At 47.3% G+C, this 17,500-nt stretch overlaps 1 protein-coding gene across 1 annotated transcript in view; it reads left to right on the forward strand.

The window, feature by feature from the left end:
• The window catches only part of LOC135532326 (3',5'-cyclic-AMP phosphodiesterase 4C-like), a gene marked incomplete at its 3' end in the record, with an annotated part of 42,591 nt that overhangs the window by 858 nt on the left and 24,233 nt on the right, over positions 1 to 17,500 (forward strand). The window contains exons 2-4 of the mRNA XM_064959891.1: positions 9,780 to 10,433; positions 13,089 to 13,223; positions 13,578 to 13,705. Coding sequence (XP_064815963.1) covers positions 10,383 to 10,433; positions 13,089 to 13,223; positions 13,578 to 13,705 — 314 coding nt within the window. The remainder of the gene's footprint in view (positions 1 to 9,779; positions 10,434 to 13,088; positions 13,224 to 13,577; positions 13,706 to 17,500) is intronic.

Genomic DNA, 17,500 nt, shown 5'->3' on the forward strand with positions numbered 1-17,500 from the left:
GGATGTTGTACTGTAGAGGCTAGCTACACGGTGATGCTGTATTGTAGAGGCTAATTACATGGTGATGCTGTATTGTGGAGGCTAGCTAGCTACATGGTGATGCTGTATTGTGGAGGATAGCTACATGGTGATGCTGTATTGTAGAGATTAGCTACATGGTGATGCTGTATTGTGGAGGATAGCTACATGGGGATGTTGTACTGTAGAGGCTAGCTACATGGTGATGCTGTATTGTAGAGATTAGCTACATGGTGATGCTGTATTGTGGAGGATAGCTACATGGGGATGTTGTACTGTAGAGGCTAGTTACACGGTGATGCTGTATTGTAGAGGCTAGATACATGGTGATGCTGTATTGTAGAGGCTAGCTACATGGGGATGTTGTACTGTAGAGGCTAGCTACACAGTGATGCTGTATTGTAGAGGCTAGATACATGGGGATGTTGTACTGTAGAGGCTAGCTACACGGTGATGCTGTATTGTAGAGGCTAGCTACACGGTGATGCTGTATTGTAGATGTTAGCTACATGGTGATGCTGTATTGTAGAGATTAGCTACATGGTGATGCTGTATTGTAGAGGCTAGATACATGGGGATGTTGTACTGTAGAGGCTAGCTACACGGTGATGCTGTATTGTAGAGGCTAGCTACACGGTGATGCTGTATTGTAGATGTTAGCTACATGGTGATGCTGTATTGTAGAGTTTAGCTACATGGTGATGCTGTATTGTGGAGGATAGCTACATGGGGATGTTGTACTGTAGAGGCTAGCTACACGGTGATGCTGTATTGTAGAGGCTAGCTACATGGTGATGCTGTATTGTAGAGATTAGCTACATGGTGATGCTGTATTGTGGAGGATAGCTACATGGGGATGTTGTACTGTAGAGACTAGCTACATGGGGATGTTGTACTGTAGAGGCTAGCTACACGGTGATGCTGTATTGTAGAGGCTAGCTACATGGGGTTGTTGTACTGTAGAGGCTAGCTACATGGTGATGCTGTATTGTAGAGGCTAGCTACACGGTGATGCTGTATTGTAGAGGCTAGCTACACGGTGATGCTGTGTTGTAGAGGCTAGCTACACGGTGATGCTGTATTGTAGAGGCTAGCTACATGGGGATGTTGTACTGTAGAGGCTAGCTACACGGTGATGCTGTATTGTAGAGGCTAGCTACATGGTGATGCTGTATTGTAGAGGCTAGCTACATGGAGATGCTGTATTGTAGAGGCTAGCTACATGGGGATGTTGTATTGTAGAGGCTAGCTACACGGTGATGCTGTATTGTAGAGGCTAGCTACATGGTGATTCTGTATTGTAGAGGCTAGCTACACGGTGATGCTGTATTGTAGAGGCTAGCTACATGGGGATGTTGTATTGTAGAGGCTAGCTACACGGTGATGCTGTATTGTAGAGGCTAGCTACATGGTGATGCTGTATTGTAGAGGCTAGCTACATGGGGATGTTGTATTGTGGAGGCTAGCTACATGGGGATGTTGTACTGTAGAGGCTAGCTACACGGTGATGCTGTATTGTAGAGGCTAGCTACATGGGGATGTTGTACTGTGTATAGTCAGCTGCCTCAGGCAGTGTGTGCGTGCGTGTGCGTGCGTGTGTGTGTATGCGAAAGAGAGAGAGAGTGTGTTTCTTTTCTGATGAGAAAGAGAGAGAGAGTGTGTTTCTTTTCTGATGAGAAGACTGAGTTGTCTTTATTTTTTTATATATTTCTTTGACATACTCTTGAAGAGGTTTCAGCCGTTTTTGGGGGAGATGGCCAGGGTCTCCGCTACCCTGACATTAGGGAGAGAAGCTTGTCCCACTATTGGGGCGCCAGGACAGAGAAGAGCTGTGTCTGGGCTGAGTGGGAGTTGCCCTCCAGTAAGCATGAGAGGACCAAAAGAACAGCGTTTGGGCATAGAACTGGAGGTAGGGCATCCGTACCAGTGATGGCTGCTGAGAGGAGGAGGGCTCATAATAATGGCTGGAGTGGAGCAAATGGAATGGAATCAAACGCACGGGAACCATGGAAACCATGTGATTGATGTATTTGAGACCGTTCTACTGATTCCGCTCCAGCCATTACCACGAGCCAGTCCTCCCCAATTAAGGTGCCACCAACTTCCTGTGATCTGTAGTGTTACAATAGTTTAGTATGAGTCCTGGTCAAAAGGAGTACTCTAGGATCCTGGTCAAAAGGAGTACTCTAGCATCCTGGTCAAAAGGAGTACTCTAGGATCCTGGTCAAAAGGAGTACTCTAGCATCCTGGTCAAAAGCATCCTGGTCAAAATGAGTACTCTAGCATCCTGGTCAGAAGGAGTACTCTAGCATCCTGGTCAAAAGGAGTACTCTAGCATCCTGGTCAAAAGGAGTACTCTAGCATCCTGGTCTAAAGGAGTACTCTAGCATCCTGGTCAAAAGGAGTACTCTAGCATCCTGGTCAAAATGAGTACTCTAGCATCCTGGTCAGAAGGAGTACTCTAGCATCCTGGTCAGAAGGAGTGCTCTAGCATCCTGGTCAAAAGGAGTACTCTAGCATCCTGGTCAAAAGGAGTACTCTAGCATCCTGGTCAAAAGGAGTACTCTAGCATCCTGGTCAGAAGGAGTACTCTAGCATCCTGGTCAAAAGGAGTACTCTAGCATCCTGGTCAAAAGGAGTACTCTAGCATCCTGGTCAAAAGGAGTACTCTAGCATCCTGGTCAAAAGGAGTACTCTAGCATCCTGGTCAAAAGGAGTGTGCTAGCATCCTGGTCAGAAGGAGTACTCTAGCATCCTGGTCAAAAGGAGTGCTCTAGCATCCTGGTCAAAAGGAGTACTCTAGCATCCTGGTCAAAAGGAGTGCTCTAGCATCCTGGTCAAAAGGAGTACTCTAGCATCCTGGTCAGAATGAGTACTCTAGCATCCTGGTCAAAAGGAGTACTCTAGCATCCTGGTCAAACGGAGTACTCTAGCATCCTGGTCAAAAGCATCCTGGTCAAAAGGAGTTCTCTAGCATCATGGTCAAAAGGAGTACTCTAGCATCCTGGTCAAACGGAGTACTCTAGCATCCTGGTCAAAAGCATCCTGGTCAAAAGGAGTTCTCTAGCATCCTGGTTAAAGGAGTTGTCTGGCATCCTGGTTAAAGGAGTACTCTAGCATCCTGGTCAAAAGGAGTACTCTAGCATCCTGGTCAAAATGAGTACTCTAGCATCCTGGTCAAAAGGAGTACTCTAGCATCCTGGTCAGAAGGAGTACTCTAGCATCCTGGTCAAAAGGAGTACTCTAGCATCCTGGTCAAAAGGAGTACTCTAGCATCCTGGTTAAAGGAGTACTCTAGCATCCTGGTCAAAAGGAGTGTGCTAGCATCCTGGTCAAAACGAGTGTGCTAGCATCCTGGTCAAAAGGAGTTCTCTAGCATCCTGGTCAGAAGGAGTACTCTAGCATCCTGGTCAGAAGGAGTACTCTAGCATCCTGGTCAGAAGGAGTACTCTAGCATCCTGGTCAAAAGGAGTACTCTAGCATCCTGGTCAAAAGGAGTGCTCTAGCATCCTGGTCAGAAGGAGTACTCTAGCATCCTGGTCAAAAGGAGTACTCTAGCATCCTGGTCAAAAGGAGTACTCTAGCATCCTGGTCAAAAGGAGTACTCTAGCATCCTGGTCAAAAGGAGTACTCTAGCATCCTGGTCAAAAGGAGTACTCTAGCATCCTGGTCAAAAGGAGTACTCTAGCATCCTGGTCAAAAGGAGTGCTCTAGCATCCTGGTCAGAAGGAGTGCTCTAGCATCCTGGTCAAAAGGAGTTCTCTAGCATCCTGGTCAAAAGGAGTACTCTAGCATCCTGGTCAAAAGGCGTTCTCTAGCATCCTGGTCAAAAGGAGTGCTCTAGCATCCTGGTCAGAAGGAGTGCTCTAGCATCCTGGTCAAAAGGAGTGCTCTGGCATCCTGGTCAAAAGGAGTACTCTAGCATCCTGGTCAAAAGGAGTACTCTAGCATCCTGGTCAAAAGGAGTGCTCTAGCATCCTGGTCAGAAGGACGACTCTAGCATCCTGGTCAAAAGGAGTACTCTAGCATCCTGGTCAAAAGGAGTGCTCTAGCATCCTGGTCAGAAGGACGACTCTAGCATCCTGGTCAAAAGGAGTACTCTAGCATCCTGGTCAAAAGGAGTACTCTAGCATCCTGGTCAAAAGGAGTACTCTAGCATCCTGGTCAAAAGGAGTACTCTAGCATTCTGGTCAAAAGGAGTTCTCTAGCATCATGGTCAAAAGGAGTACTCTAGCATCCTGGTCAAAATGAGTACTCTAGCATCCTGGTCAGAAGGAGTTCTCTAGCATCCTGGTCAAAAGGAGTACTCTAGCATCCTGGTCAAAAGGAGTACTCTAGCATCCTGGTCAGAAGGAGTACTCTAGCATTCTGTTCAAAAGCATCCTGGTCAAAAGGAGTACTCTAGCATCCTGGTCAGAAGGAGTGCTCTAGCATCCTGGTCAAAATGAGTTCTCTAGCATCCTGGTCAAAAGGAGTACTCTAGCATCCTGGTCAAAAGGAGTACTCTAGCATCCTGGTCAAAAGGAATTCTCTAGCATCCTGGTCATAAGGAGTTCTCTAGCATCCTGGTCAAGAGGAGTACTCTAGGATCCTGGTCAAAAGGAGTACTCTAGCATCCTGGTCAAGAGGAGTACTCTAGGATCCTGGTCAAAAGGAGTACTCTAGCATCCTGGTCAAGAGGAGTACTCTAGGATCCTGGTCAAAAGGCGTTCTCTAGCATCCTGGTCAAAAGGAGTGTGCTAGCATCCTGGTCAAAAGGAGTGTTCTAGCATCCTGGTCAGAAGGAGTACTCTAGCATTCTGGTCAAAAGGAGTGCTCTAGCATCCTGGTCAAAAGGAGTGTGCTAGCATCCTGGTCAAATGGAGTGCTCTAGCATCCTTGTCAAAAGGAGTGTGCTAGCATCCTGGTCAAAAGGAGTGTGCTAGCATCCTGGTCAAAAGGAGTACTCTAGCATCCTGGTCAAAAGGAGTACTCTAGCATCCTGGTCAAAAGGAGTACTCTAGCATCCTGGTCAAAAGGAGTGTGCTAGCATCCTGGTCAAATGGAGTGCTCTAGCATCCTTGTCAAAAGGAGTGTGCTAGCATCCTGGTCAAAAGGAATGTGCTAGCATCCTGGTCAAAAGGAGTGTTCTAGCATCCTGGTCAGAAGGAGTACTCTAGCATTCTGGTCAAAAGCATCCTGGTCAGAAGGAGTACTCTAGCATCCTGGTCAAAAGGCGTTCTCTAGCATCCTGGTCAAAAGGAGTACTCTAGCATCCTGGTCAAAAGGAGTGTGCTAGCATCCTGGTCAAAATGAGTGTGCTAGCATCCTGGTCAAAAGGAGTGCTCTAGCATCCTTGTCAAAAGGAGTGCTCTAGCATCCTGGTCAAAAGGAGTACTCTAGCATCCTGGTCAGAAGGAGTACTCTAGCATCCTGGTCAAAAGGAGTGTGCTAGCATCCTGGTCAAAAGGAGTACTCTAGCATTCTGTTCAAAAGCATCCTGGTCAAAAGGAGTACTCTAGCATTCTGTTCAAAAGCATCCTGGTCAAAAGGAGTACTCTAGCATCCTGGTCAAAAGGAGTTCTCTAGCATCCTGGTCAAAAGGAGTACTCTAGCATCCTGGTCAAAAGGAGTACTCTAGCATCCTGGTCAAAAGGAGTACTCTAGCATCCTGGTCAGAAGGAGTACTCTAGCATCCTGGTCAGAAGGAGTACTCTAGCATCCTGGTCAAAAGGAGTACTCTAGCATCCTGGTCAAAAGGAGTTCTCTAGCATCCTGGTCAAAAGGAGTGTGCTAGCATCCTGGTCAAAAGGCGTTCTCTAGCATCCTGGTCAAAAGGAGTGTGCTAGCATCCTGGTCAAAAGGAGTACTCTAGCATCCTGGTCAAAAGGAGTACTCTAGCATTCTGGTCAAAAGCATCCTGGTCAAAAGGAGTACTCTAGCATCCTGGTCAAAAGGAGTACTCTAGTATCCTTGTCAAAAGGAGTTCTCTAGCATCCTGGTCAAAAGGAGTACTCCTGCATCCTGGTCAAAAGGAGTGCTCTAGCATCCTGGTCAAAAGGAGTGCTCTAGCATCCTGGTCAAAAGGAGTACTCTAGCATCCTGGTCAAAATGAGTACTCTAGCATCCTGGTCAAAAGGAGTGTTCTAGCATCCTGGTCAGAAGGAGTACTCTAGCATCCTGGTCAAAAGGAGTGCTCTAGCATCCTGGTCAAAAGGAGTACTCTAGCATTCTGGTCAAAAGCATCCTGGTCAAAAGGAGTACTCTAGCATCCTGGTCAGAAGGAGTACTCTAGCATCCTGGTCAAAAGGAGTACTCTAGCATCCTGGTCAAAAGGAGTACTCTAGCATCCTGGTCAGAAGGAGTACTCTAGCATCCTGGTCAAAAGGAGTGCTCTAGCATCCTGGTCAAAAGGAGTTCTCTAGCATCCTGGTCAAAAGCATCCTGGTCAAAAGGAGTGTTCTAGCATCCTGGTCAAAAGGAGTGTTCTAGCATCCTGGTCAGAAGGAGTACTCTAGCATCCTGGTCAAAAGGAGTACTCTAGCATCCTGGTCTAAAGGAGTACTCTAGCATCCTGGTCAAAAGGAGTACTCTAGCATCCTGGTCAAAATGAGTACTCTAGCATCCTGGTCAAAAGGAGTGCTCTAGCATCCTGGTCAAAAGGAGTTCTCTAGCATACTGGTCAAAAGGAGTACTCTAGCATCCTGGTCAAAATGAGTTCTAGCATCCTGGTCAGAATGACTTCTCTAGCATCATGGTCAAAAGGAGTACTCTAGCATCCTGGTCAAAAGGAGTACTCTAGCATCCTGGTCAAAAGCATCCTGGTCAAAAGGAGTACTCTAGCATCCTGGTCAAAAGCATCCTGGTCAAAAGGAGTACTCTAGCATCCTGGTCAAAATGAGTACTCTAGCATACTGGTCAAAATGAGTACTCTAGCATACTGGTCAAAATGAGTACTCTAGCATCCTGGTCAAAAGGAGTGCTCTAGCATCCTGGTCAAAATGAGTACTCTAGCATCCTGGTCAGAAGGACGACTCTAGCATCCTGGTCAGAAGGACGACTCTAGCATCCTGGTCGAAAGGAGTACTCTAGCATTCTGGTCAAAAGCATCCTGGTCAGAAGGAGTACTCTAGCATCCTGGTCAAAAGGAGTACTCTAGCATCCTGGTCAAAATGAGTACTCTAGCATCCTGGTCAAAAGGAGTACTCTAGCATCCTGGTCAAAATGAGTACTCTAGCATACTGGTCAAAATGAGTACTCTAGCATCCTGGTCAAAAGGAGTGCTCTAGCATCCTGGTCAAAAGGAGTTCTCTAGCATCCTGGTCAAAATGAGTTCTAGCATCCTGGTCAGAATGACTTCTCTAGCATCATGGTCAAAAGGAGTACTCTAGCATCCTGGTCAAAAGGAGTACTCTAGCATCCTGGTCAAAAGCATCCTGGTCAAAAGGAGATCTCTAGCATCCTGGTCAAAAGGAGTACTCTAGCATCCTGGTCAAAATGAGTACTCTAGCATACTGGTCAAAATGAGTACTCTAGCATCCTGGTCAAAAGGAGTGCTCTAGCATCCTGGTCAAAATGAGTACTCTAGCATCCTGGTCAGAAGGACGACTCTAGCATCCTGGTCAGAAGGACGACTCTAGCATCCTGGTCGAAAGGAGTACTCTAGCATCCTGGTCAAAAGGAGTACTCTAGCATCCTGGTCAAAAGGAGTACTCTAGCATCCTTGTCAAAAGGAATACTCTAGCATCCTGGTTAAAGGAGTACTCTAGCATCCTGGTCAAAAGGAGTACTCTAGCATCCTGGTCAAAAGGAGTACTCTAGCATCCTGGTCAGAAGGACAACTCTAGCATCCTGGTCAAAAGGAGTACTCTAGCATCCTGGTCAAAAGGAGTGCTCTAGCATCCTGGTCAAAAGGAGTACTCTAGCATCCTGGTCAAAAGGAGTGCTCTAGCATCCTGGTCAAAAGGAGTACTCTAGCATCCTGGTCAAAAGGAGTGCTCTAGCATCCTGGTCAAAAGGAGTACTCTAGCATCCTGGTCAAAAGGAGTGCTCTAGCATCCTGGTCAAAAGGAGTGCTCTAGCATCCTGGTCAAAAGGACGACTCTAGCATCCTTGTCAAAAGGAGTACTCTAGCATCCTGGTTAAAGGAGTGCTCTAGCATCCTGGTCAAAAGGAGTACTCTAGCATCCTTGTCAAAAGGAGTACTCTAGCATTCTGGTCAAAAGCATCCTGGTCAAAAGGACGACTCTAGCATCCTGGTTAAAGGAGTGCTCTAGCATCCTGGTTAAAGGAGTGCTCTAGCATCCTGGTCAAAAGGAGTACTCTAGCATCCTGGTCAAAAGGAGTACTCTAGCATCCTGGTCAAAAGGAGTACTCTAGCATCCTGGTCAAAAGGAGTACTCTAGCATCCTGGTCAAAAGGAGTGCTCTAGCATCCTGGTCAAAAGGCGTTCTCTAGCATCCTGGTCAAAAGGAGTACTCTAGCATCCTGGTCAAAAGCATCCTGGTCAAAAGGAGTGCTCTAGCATCCTGGTCAAAAGGAGTACTCTAGCATCCTGGTCAAAAGGAGTACTCTAGCATCCTGGTCAAAAGGAGTACTCTAGCATCCTGGTCAAAAGGAGTACTCTAGCATCCTGGTCAAAAGGAGTGCTCTAGCATCCTGGTCAGAAGGAGTACTCTAGCATCCTGGTCAAAAGGAGTACTCTAGCATCCTGGTCAAAAGGAGTGCTCTAGCATCCTGGTCAGAAGGAGTACTCTAGCATCCTGGTCAAAAGGAGTACTCTAGCATCCTGGTCAAAAGGAGTACTCTAGCATCCTGGTCAAAATGAGTACTCTAGCATCCTGGTCAAAAGGACGACTCTAGCATCCTGGTCAAAAGCAGTACTCTAGCATCCTGGTCAAAAGGAGTACTCTAGCATCCTGGTCAAAAGGAGTGCTCTGGCATCCTGGTCAGAAGGAGTACTCTAGCATCCTGGTCAAAAGGAGTACTCTAGCATCCTGGTCAAAAGGAGTACTCTAGCATCCTGGTCAAAATGAGTACTCTAGCATCCTGGTCAAAAGGACGACTCTAGCATCCTGGTCAAAAGCAGTACTCTAGCATCCTGGTCAAAAGGAGTACTCTAGCATCCTGGTCAAAAGGAGTGCTCTGGCATCCTGGTCAAAAGGAGTACTCTAGCATCCTGGTCAAAAGGAGTGCTCTAGCATCCTGGTCAGAAGGAGTGCTCTAGCATCCTGGTCAAAATGAGTACTCTAGCATCCTGGTCAAAAGGACGACTCTAGCATCCTGGTCAAAAGCAGTACTCTAGCATCCTGGTCAAAAGGAGTACTCTAGCATCCTGGTCAAAAGGAGTGCTCTAGCATCCTGGTCAAAAGGAGTACTCTAGCATCCTGGTCAAAAGGAGTACTCTAGCATCCTGGTCAAAAGGAGTACTCTAGCATCCTGGTCAAAAGGAGTACTCTAGCATCCTGGTCAAAAGGAGTACTCTAGCATCCTGGTCAGAAGGAGTACTCTAGCATCCTGGTCAAAAGGAGTACTCTAGCATCCTGGTCAAGAGGAGTACTCTAGCATCCTGGTCAAGAGGAGTACTCTGGCATCCTGGTCAAAAGGAGTACTCTAGCATCCTGGTCAAGAGGAGTGCTCTAGCATCCTGGTCAAGAGGAGTACTCTGGCATCCTGGTCATAAAGAGTGCACTATATAGGGGATAGGGTGTAATTTGGGATTCAGACTTGTGTTTTTAATATTGATGTTTTTACCAATGTCATGCTCTGCTCTCTGTCTACAGTGTTCCTCTTTGTCCAGGACACTGACCTGTTGTCTGATACACCGGCCAATCAAAACCAGGGTTACAATGGCAGTCATGTCAGGGATGCACCGTTCAACCAATCAGAGCTAGGATTCTACACATTTTGGTGTTCCGTTGCACAGATGAACCAATCACACGCAGGTGTCTCACTCTGCATCCCACAGAACCTACGGAACCCGAATCCAACGAACCAATCAGATACAGGATTGCTGGTCCCAGAACAGATCTGGAGGATGGCGAGGGTTCATCGCTGTTTCCAAGCAACCAATCGGACTGCAGATTACTAACCTCACCACCTCACTGGATTACACGTTTGGGGATTTTAGAAGAACCAGGATTCCAGCCAATCAGAGCTTGTGGAGGACTGAGACGTTGGCGCGTGGTGATTGGCTGCTGAGTCCGATGGGGGCGTGACCCGTAGTTGTGGCCCGGTCTGACCCTGGCTGGTCTGACTCCTAACCTCTAACCCCTGACCTGTAACCCCAGACCCCTCTGGTCCTGGCTCTCCAGCTGCTGTGCTGTTTGGGTTCTGGTCCCGTCCGCACCGGGGGAGGGGCCAAAAAGAACAATCAGCCAATCACTATGAAGAAGAGTCGCAGCGTGCAGCGTCTGTCGCTGGCCGGAGAAGAGGAGGTAACACACACACACACACACACACACACACACACACACACACACACACACACACACACACACACACACACACACACACACACACACACACACACACACACGAGACACAGGAACACACAGACGTTTGTAGTGTAAACACACAGCGTGGAGATCTATTGACTGGACTGTCCCTGGACTACAGTCTCAGGAGTTTCTCTTCTTAATGGATGGATTCCCTTCCATCCACTGACCTCAAAGCTGCCGTCTGTGGTAGTAGACTGTGTGTGTGTGTGTGTGTGTGTGTGTGTGTGTGTGTGTGTGCGTGTGTGTTCTGAGTAGCCTCTACAATAACAACAGTGAAGCATCTCTTTACATCTGGAGCTTTGGACAACTAGAGACTGAGGCATGGAACATGGAACACTGTTGCCTAGCAACTAGCAGCCTGCCTTCCATTCCCCCTGTGTTCTGTTGCTACGCTGCTGCAGTGCAGATCACACTCTCTCTGTAGAGGGCTTATACACAACAACACACACACACACACACACACACACACACACACACACACACACACACACACACACACACACACACACACACACACACACACACACACACACACACACACACACACACACACACACACACACACACAGAGAGAGAGAGATATGGGGTGCCATAGACCAGCATGCATCCTCTCTAAATCTCAATTTAGTGAGCTCACATAATAATATTACCCTCTATGCTTCCTGTCATTCACATAACATTACCCTCTATGCTTCCTGTCATTCACATAACATTCCATTCTACGCTTCCTGTCATTCACATAACATTCCATTCTATGCTTCCTGTCATTCAGTAACATTACCCTCTACGCTTCCTGTCATTCACATAACATTCCATTCTATGCTTCCTGTCATTCAGTAACATTCCATTCTACGCTTCCTGTCATTCAGTAGATTACCCTCTATGCTTCCTGTCATTCAGTAGATTACCCTCTTTACTTCCTGTCATTCAGTAGATTACCCTCTTTACTTCCTGTCATTCAGTAGATTACCCTCGATGCTTCCTGTCATTCAGTAACATTACCCTCTATGCTTCCTGTCATTCACATAACATTACCCTCTACGCTTCCTGTCATTCACATAACATTCCATTCTACGCTTCCTGTCATTCAGTAACATTACCCTCTATGCTTCCTGTCATTCAGTAACATTACCCTCTATGCTTCCTGTCATTCAGTAACATTACCCTCTATGCTTCCTGTCATTCAGTAACATTACCCTCTACGCTTCCTGTCATTCAGTGACATTACCCTCTATGCTTCCTGTCATTCAGTAACATTACCCTCGATGCTTCCTGTCATTCAGTAACATTCCATTCTATGCTTCCTGTCATTCAGTGACATTACCCTCGATGCTTCCTGTCATTCAGTAACATTACCCTCTATGCTTCCTGTCATTCAGTAACATTACCCTCGATGCTTCCTGTCATTCAGTAGATTACCCTCTTTACTTCCTGTCATTCAGTAGATTACCCTCGACGCTTCCTGTCATTCAGTAGATTACCCTCTTTACTTCCTGTCATTCAGTAGATTACCCTCTTTACTTCCTGTCATTCAGTAGATTACCCTCTTTACTTCCTGTCATTCAGTAGATTACCCTCGATGCTTCCTGTCATTCAGTAGATTACCCTCGATGCTTCCTGTCATTCAGTAGATTACCCTCTTTACTTCCTGTCATTCAGTAGATTACCCTCTTTACTTCCTGTCATTCAGTAGATTACCCTCTTTACTTCCTGTCATTCAGTAGATTACCCTCTTTACTTCCTGTCATTCAGTAACATTACCCTCTATGCTTCCTGTCATTCAGTGACATTACCCTCTATGCTTCCTGTCATTCAGTAGATTACCCTCTTTACTTCCTGTCATTCAGTAGATTACCCTCTTTACTTCCTGTCATTCAGTAACATTACCCTCTATGCTTCCTGTCATTCAGTAACATTACCCTCTATGCTTCCTGTCATTCAGTAGATTACCCTCTACGTTTCCTGTCATTCACATAACATTCCATTCTACGCTTCCTGTCATTCAGTAACATTACCCTCTATGCTTCCTGTCATTCACATAACATTACCCTCTACGCTTCCTGTCATTCACATAACATTCCATTCTACGCATCCTGTCATTCAGTAACATTACCCTCTATGCTTCCTGTCATTCAGTAGATTACCCTCTTTACTTCCTGTCATTCAGTAGATTACCCTCTTTGCTTCATGTCATTCAGTTACATTACCCTCTATGCTTCCTGTCATTCAGTAACATTACCCTCTATGCTTCCTGTCATTCAGTAACATTACCCTCTATGCTTCCTGTCATTCAGTAACATTACCCTCTTTGCTTCCTGTCATTCAGTAGATTACCCTCTATGCTTCCTGTCATTCAGTAGATTACCCTCTTTACTTCCTGTCATTCAGTAGATTACCCTCTTTACTTCCTGTCATTCAGTAGATTACCCTCTTTGCTTCCTGTCATTCAGTAGATTAGCCTCTTTGCTTCCTGTCCGTCAGTAAATTGACTTCTGGATGTGTGCCACCCAAATATGGTAAAAAAAACAGCGAAAAATATATAATATCTCATCCTCTTTCTCTTTCCCGCTCTCTCTCTCTTTCTTTCCCCAGGATAATGACACTGATTCGTCAGGCTGTGCTGAGAAGGCGGAGTCAGGGCTCTACAGCAGCTCCTATACGTCAGGAGCCACTCTGGGGGCGGAGCTACGCATGGGGAGGAGCAGGAGGCTGGCCTCCAGTTTGCAGGTAAAAACAGTAGAAAGAATATGAATGTTTTTACAGCAGAAACGTTCTCTGGATTTCATCAGCAGTGCGATACACAACAGTTACTTGTGATCAAACCTGAGAGTTTTCTTGCACAAAGATATTTACACAAGTGTTTTGGAGACGTGGCGCAATAGTGGCGCGAACGTTTTGGTGCAGACAAACTTATATTAGTTGTATCACAACCACCGTGTCAAAATGTGAGTGTATCGTAGAGAGAGTTTTGTTATTGTGGTTCCTGTTAGCTATTATTATCGCAAAATAGACTTACCTGGTTTAATAAACTCTATCCTATTGGTTACCTGGTTAATCAATCAATCCTATCGTCCCGTTCAGGTTCCGTGTTGGCTCCGCCCCCGAGACAGGACACGCTCCCCTGAGATCCTGAGTAACATGCCGCGCCCCACGTCCCTGCCCCTCTGCATCCCACCACGCATCGCCATCACACCTGCAGACACAGACAGGTAACACACACACACCACGTCCCTGCCCCTCTGCATCCCACCACGCATCGCCATCACACCTGCAGACACAGACAGGTAACACACACACACACCACGTCCCTGCCCCTCTGCATCCCACCACGCATCGCCATCACACCTGCAGACACAGACAGGTAACACACACACACCACGTCCCTGCCCCTCTGCATCCCACCACGCATCGCCATCACACCTGCAGACACAGACAGGTAACATGCCGCGCCCCACGTCCCTGCCCCTCTGCATCCCACCACGCATCGCCATCACACCTGCAGACACAGACAGGTAACATGCCGCGCCCACGTCCCTGCCCCTCTGCATCCCACCACGCATCGCCATCACACCTGCAGACACAGACAGGTAACACACACACACACCACGTCCCTGCCCCTCTGCATCCCCCCACGCATCGCCATCACACCTGCAGACACAGAAAGGTAACACACACACACCACGTCCCTGCCCCTCTGCATCCCACCACGCATCGCCATCACACCTGCAGACACAGACAGGTAATACGCACACCCACCCACCCCCCGCTGCCGCCGCCACCGCCACCACCACCACCACCACATACAAATATACTTCCATGTAGTGTTGTTGACCTGAGTAGCATTATAAACCATCCTTAGTGTAAGAGCTATTGAAGATTGAAATCCAAAATCGAATTTTATTTTAAAAGGTGTGAATTGTTCTCCATCCAACCCAAATTCAGAATATACCTTCTTCATAGTCATGGCGTGCTTGGTTCAATAGCTATTGAGGAGAGAAAACCCAAATATCCACAGACTGTCAATCAAATGTATTTATAAAGCTCTTCTTACATCAGCTGATGTCACAAAGTGCTGTACAGAAACCAGCCTCAAACCCCAAACAGCAAGCAATACAGGTGTAGAAGCACGGTGGCTAGGAAAAACTCCCGAGAAAGGCCAAAACCTAGGAAGAAACCCAGAGAGGAACCAGGCTATGAGGGGTGGCCAGTCTTCTTCTGGCTGTGCCGGGTGGAGATTATAACAGAACATGGCCAAGATGTTCAAACGTTCATAAATGACCAGCAGGGTCAGATAATAATAATAATCACAGTGGTTGTAGAGGGTGCAACAGGTCAGCACCTCAGGAGTAAATGTCACCTGGCCTGATGACTCCTTGCTGTCCCCAGTCCACATGGCCGTGCTGCTGCTCCAGTTTCAACTGTTCTGCCTGTGGCTATGGAACCCTGACCTGTTCACCGGACTTGCTACCTGTCCCAGACATGCTGTTTTCAACTCTCTAGAGACAGCAGGAGTGGAGGCATGGTCCTAGGGCTCAGGTCCTCTGAGAGAGAGACAGAGAAAGAGAGAAAAAGAGAGAAAGAGAGAGAGAATTAGAGAGAGCATACTTAAATTCACACAAGACACCGGATAAGACAGGAGAAATACTCCAGATATAACAGACTGTCCCTAGCCCCCCGACACATAAACTACTGCAGCATAAATACTGGAGGCTGAGACAGGAGGGGTAGGGAGACACTGTGGCCCCATCCAACGATACCCCTGGACAGGGCCAAACAGGCAGGATATAACCCCACCCACAAAGCACAGCCCCCACACCACTAGAGGGATACCGTCAACCACCAACTTACCATCCTGAGACAAGGCAGAGTATAGCCCACAAAGATCTCCCCCACGGCACGCACCCAAAGGGGGGGGGGCAACAACCCGGACAGGAAGATCACGTCAGTGACTCAACCCACTCAAGCGACGCACCCCTCCTAGGAATGGCATGGAAGAGCACCAGTAAGCCAGTGACTCAGCCCCGGTAATAGGGGGTTTAGAGGCAGATAATCCCAGTGGAGAGAGGTGAACCTAGCCAATGTAAAAACTAATTTTACCTCGGTAGCTGAGTCATTGTCTTGGAAGTGGTGATTCTACAATAACAGAACCAAGTATAATAGCATAGTACAACATTACTGTTACACCAAAAACACCACTTTAGTCAACACCACTACCGGTCAGACTCTGACTACAACATGTCCCCCAAAAACTCAGTCTCACGCAATTCTATCGCCAGCGAAGGGTGAGAAGGTGGGGAGGGAGAGCGTCAGTGTGTGTCTGAGTCAAATCGTTGGCCAATTGACATTATCATGACTACATATCCTAATACACTCTGTCTATATTAATCTCTCTCTATGTCTTTTCCTGGAGATCTACTGTCCTGTGGAATGAAAACCTACAGGACGGTAGATCTCCAGGAAGAGGGTTGGACTGAAAACCTACAGGACGGTAGATCTCCAGGAAGAGGGTTGGAATGAAAACCTACAGGACGGTAGATCTCCAGGAAGAGGGACTGAAAACCTACAGATCTCCAGGAAGAGGGTTGGAATGAAAACCTACAGGACAGTAGATCTCCAGGAAGAGGGTTGGAATGAAAACCTACAGGACAGTAGATCTCCAGGAAGAGGGTTGGAATGAAAACCTACAGGACAGTAGATCTCCAGGAAGAGGGTTGGAATGAAAACCTACAGGACAGTAGATCTCCAGGAAGAGGGTTGGACTGAAAACCTACAGGACAGTAGATCTCCAGGAAGAGGGTTGGACTGAAAACCTACAGGACAGTAGATCTCCAGGAAGAGGGTTGGACTGAAAACCTACAGGACGGTAGATCTCCAGGAAGAGGGACTGAAAACCTACAGGACAGTAGATCTCCAGGAAGAGGGACTGAAAACCTACAGATCTCCAGGAAGAGGGTTGGACAGCCCTGGTCTATAGTTTGTGAACAACATCTGCTCTGATGTTCTCACCAGACAGTAGTTGAGGAAGATATGAATGCATATTCCCATTGAAACAGATTGAGAATCAAATGATTGAAATGCAGATGCAGTTTGGACAAGTCACTGGTAAAAACGTGAAGACCTCGGTCAACGTGTTGTATTTCTGTTGTCCCGCATTTGGGTATTTTAAATGTGGTCACCCTTTCTCCTCCCCCCCTTCAGTAGTTTCCAGATGGAGAATGGTTCACCCCCCTCTTCAGTAGTTTCCAGGTGGAGAATGGTTCCCCCCCCTCTTCAGTAGTTTCTAGGTGGCGAATGGTTCACCCCTCTCTTCAGTAGTTTCCAGGTGGAGAATGGTTCCCCCCCCTCTTCAGTAGTTTCTAGGTGGCGAATGGTTCACCCCTCTCTTCAGTAGTTTCCAGGTGGAGAATGGTTCCCCCCCCTCTTCAGTAGTTTCTAGGTGGAGAATGGTTCCCCCCCCTCTCTTCAGTAGTTTCCAGGTGGAGAATGGTTCCCCCCCTCTCTTCAGTAGTTTCCAGGTGGATAATGGTTCCCCCCTCTCTTCAGTAGTTTCTAGGTGGAGAATGGTTCACCCCCTCTCTTCAGTAGTTTCCAGGTGGAGAATGGTTCCCCCTCTTCAGTAGTTTCCAGGTGGAGAATGGTTCACCCCTCTCTTCAGTAGTTTCCAGGTGGAGAATGGTTCACCTCTCTCTTCAGTAGTTTCCAGGTGGAGAATGGTTCACCTCTCTCTTCAGTAGTTTCCAGGTGGAGAATGGTTCCCCCCCCTCTCTTCAGTAGTTTCCAGGTGGATAATGGTTCCCCCCTCTCTTCAGTAGTTTCCAGGTGGAGAATGGTTCACCCCTCTCTTCAGTAGTTTCCAGGTGGAGAATGGTTCACCCCTCTCTTCAGTAGTTTCCAGGTGGAGAATGGTTCACCCCCCTCTTCAGTAGTTTCTAGGTGGAGAATGGTTCCCCCCCTCTCTTCAGTAGTTTCCAGGTGGAGAATGGTTCCCCCCCTCTCTTCAGTAG

Source organism: Oncorhynchus masou, unplaced genomic scaffold, assembly GCF_036934945.1.
Source record: "Oncorhynchus masou masou isolate Uvic2021 unplaced genomic scaffold, UVic_Omas_1.1 unplaced_scaffold_1820, whole genome shotgun sequence".
Classification (NCBI taxonomy): domain Eukaryota; kingdom Metazoa; phylum Chordata; class Actinopteri; order Salmoniformes; family Salmonidae; genus Oncorhynchus; species Oncorhynchus masou.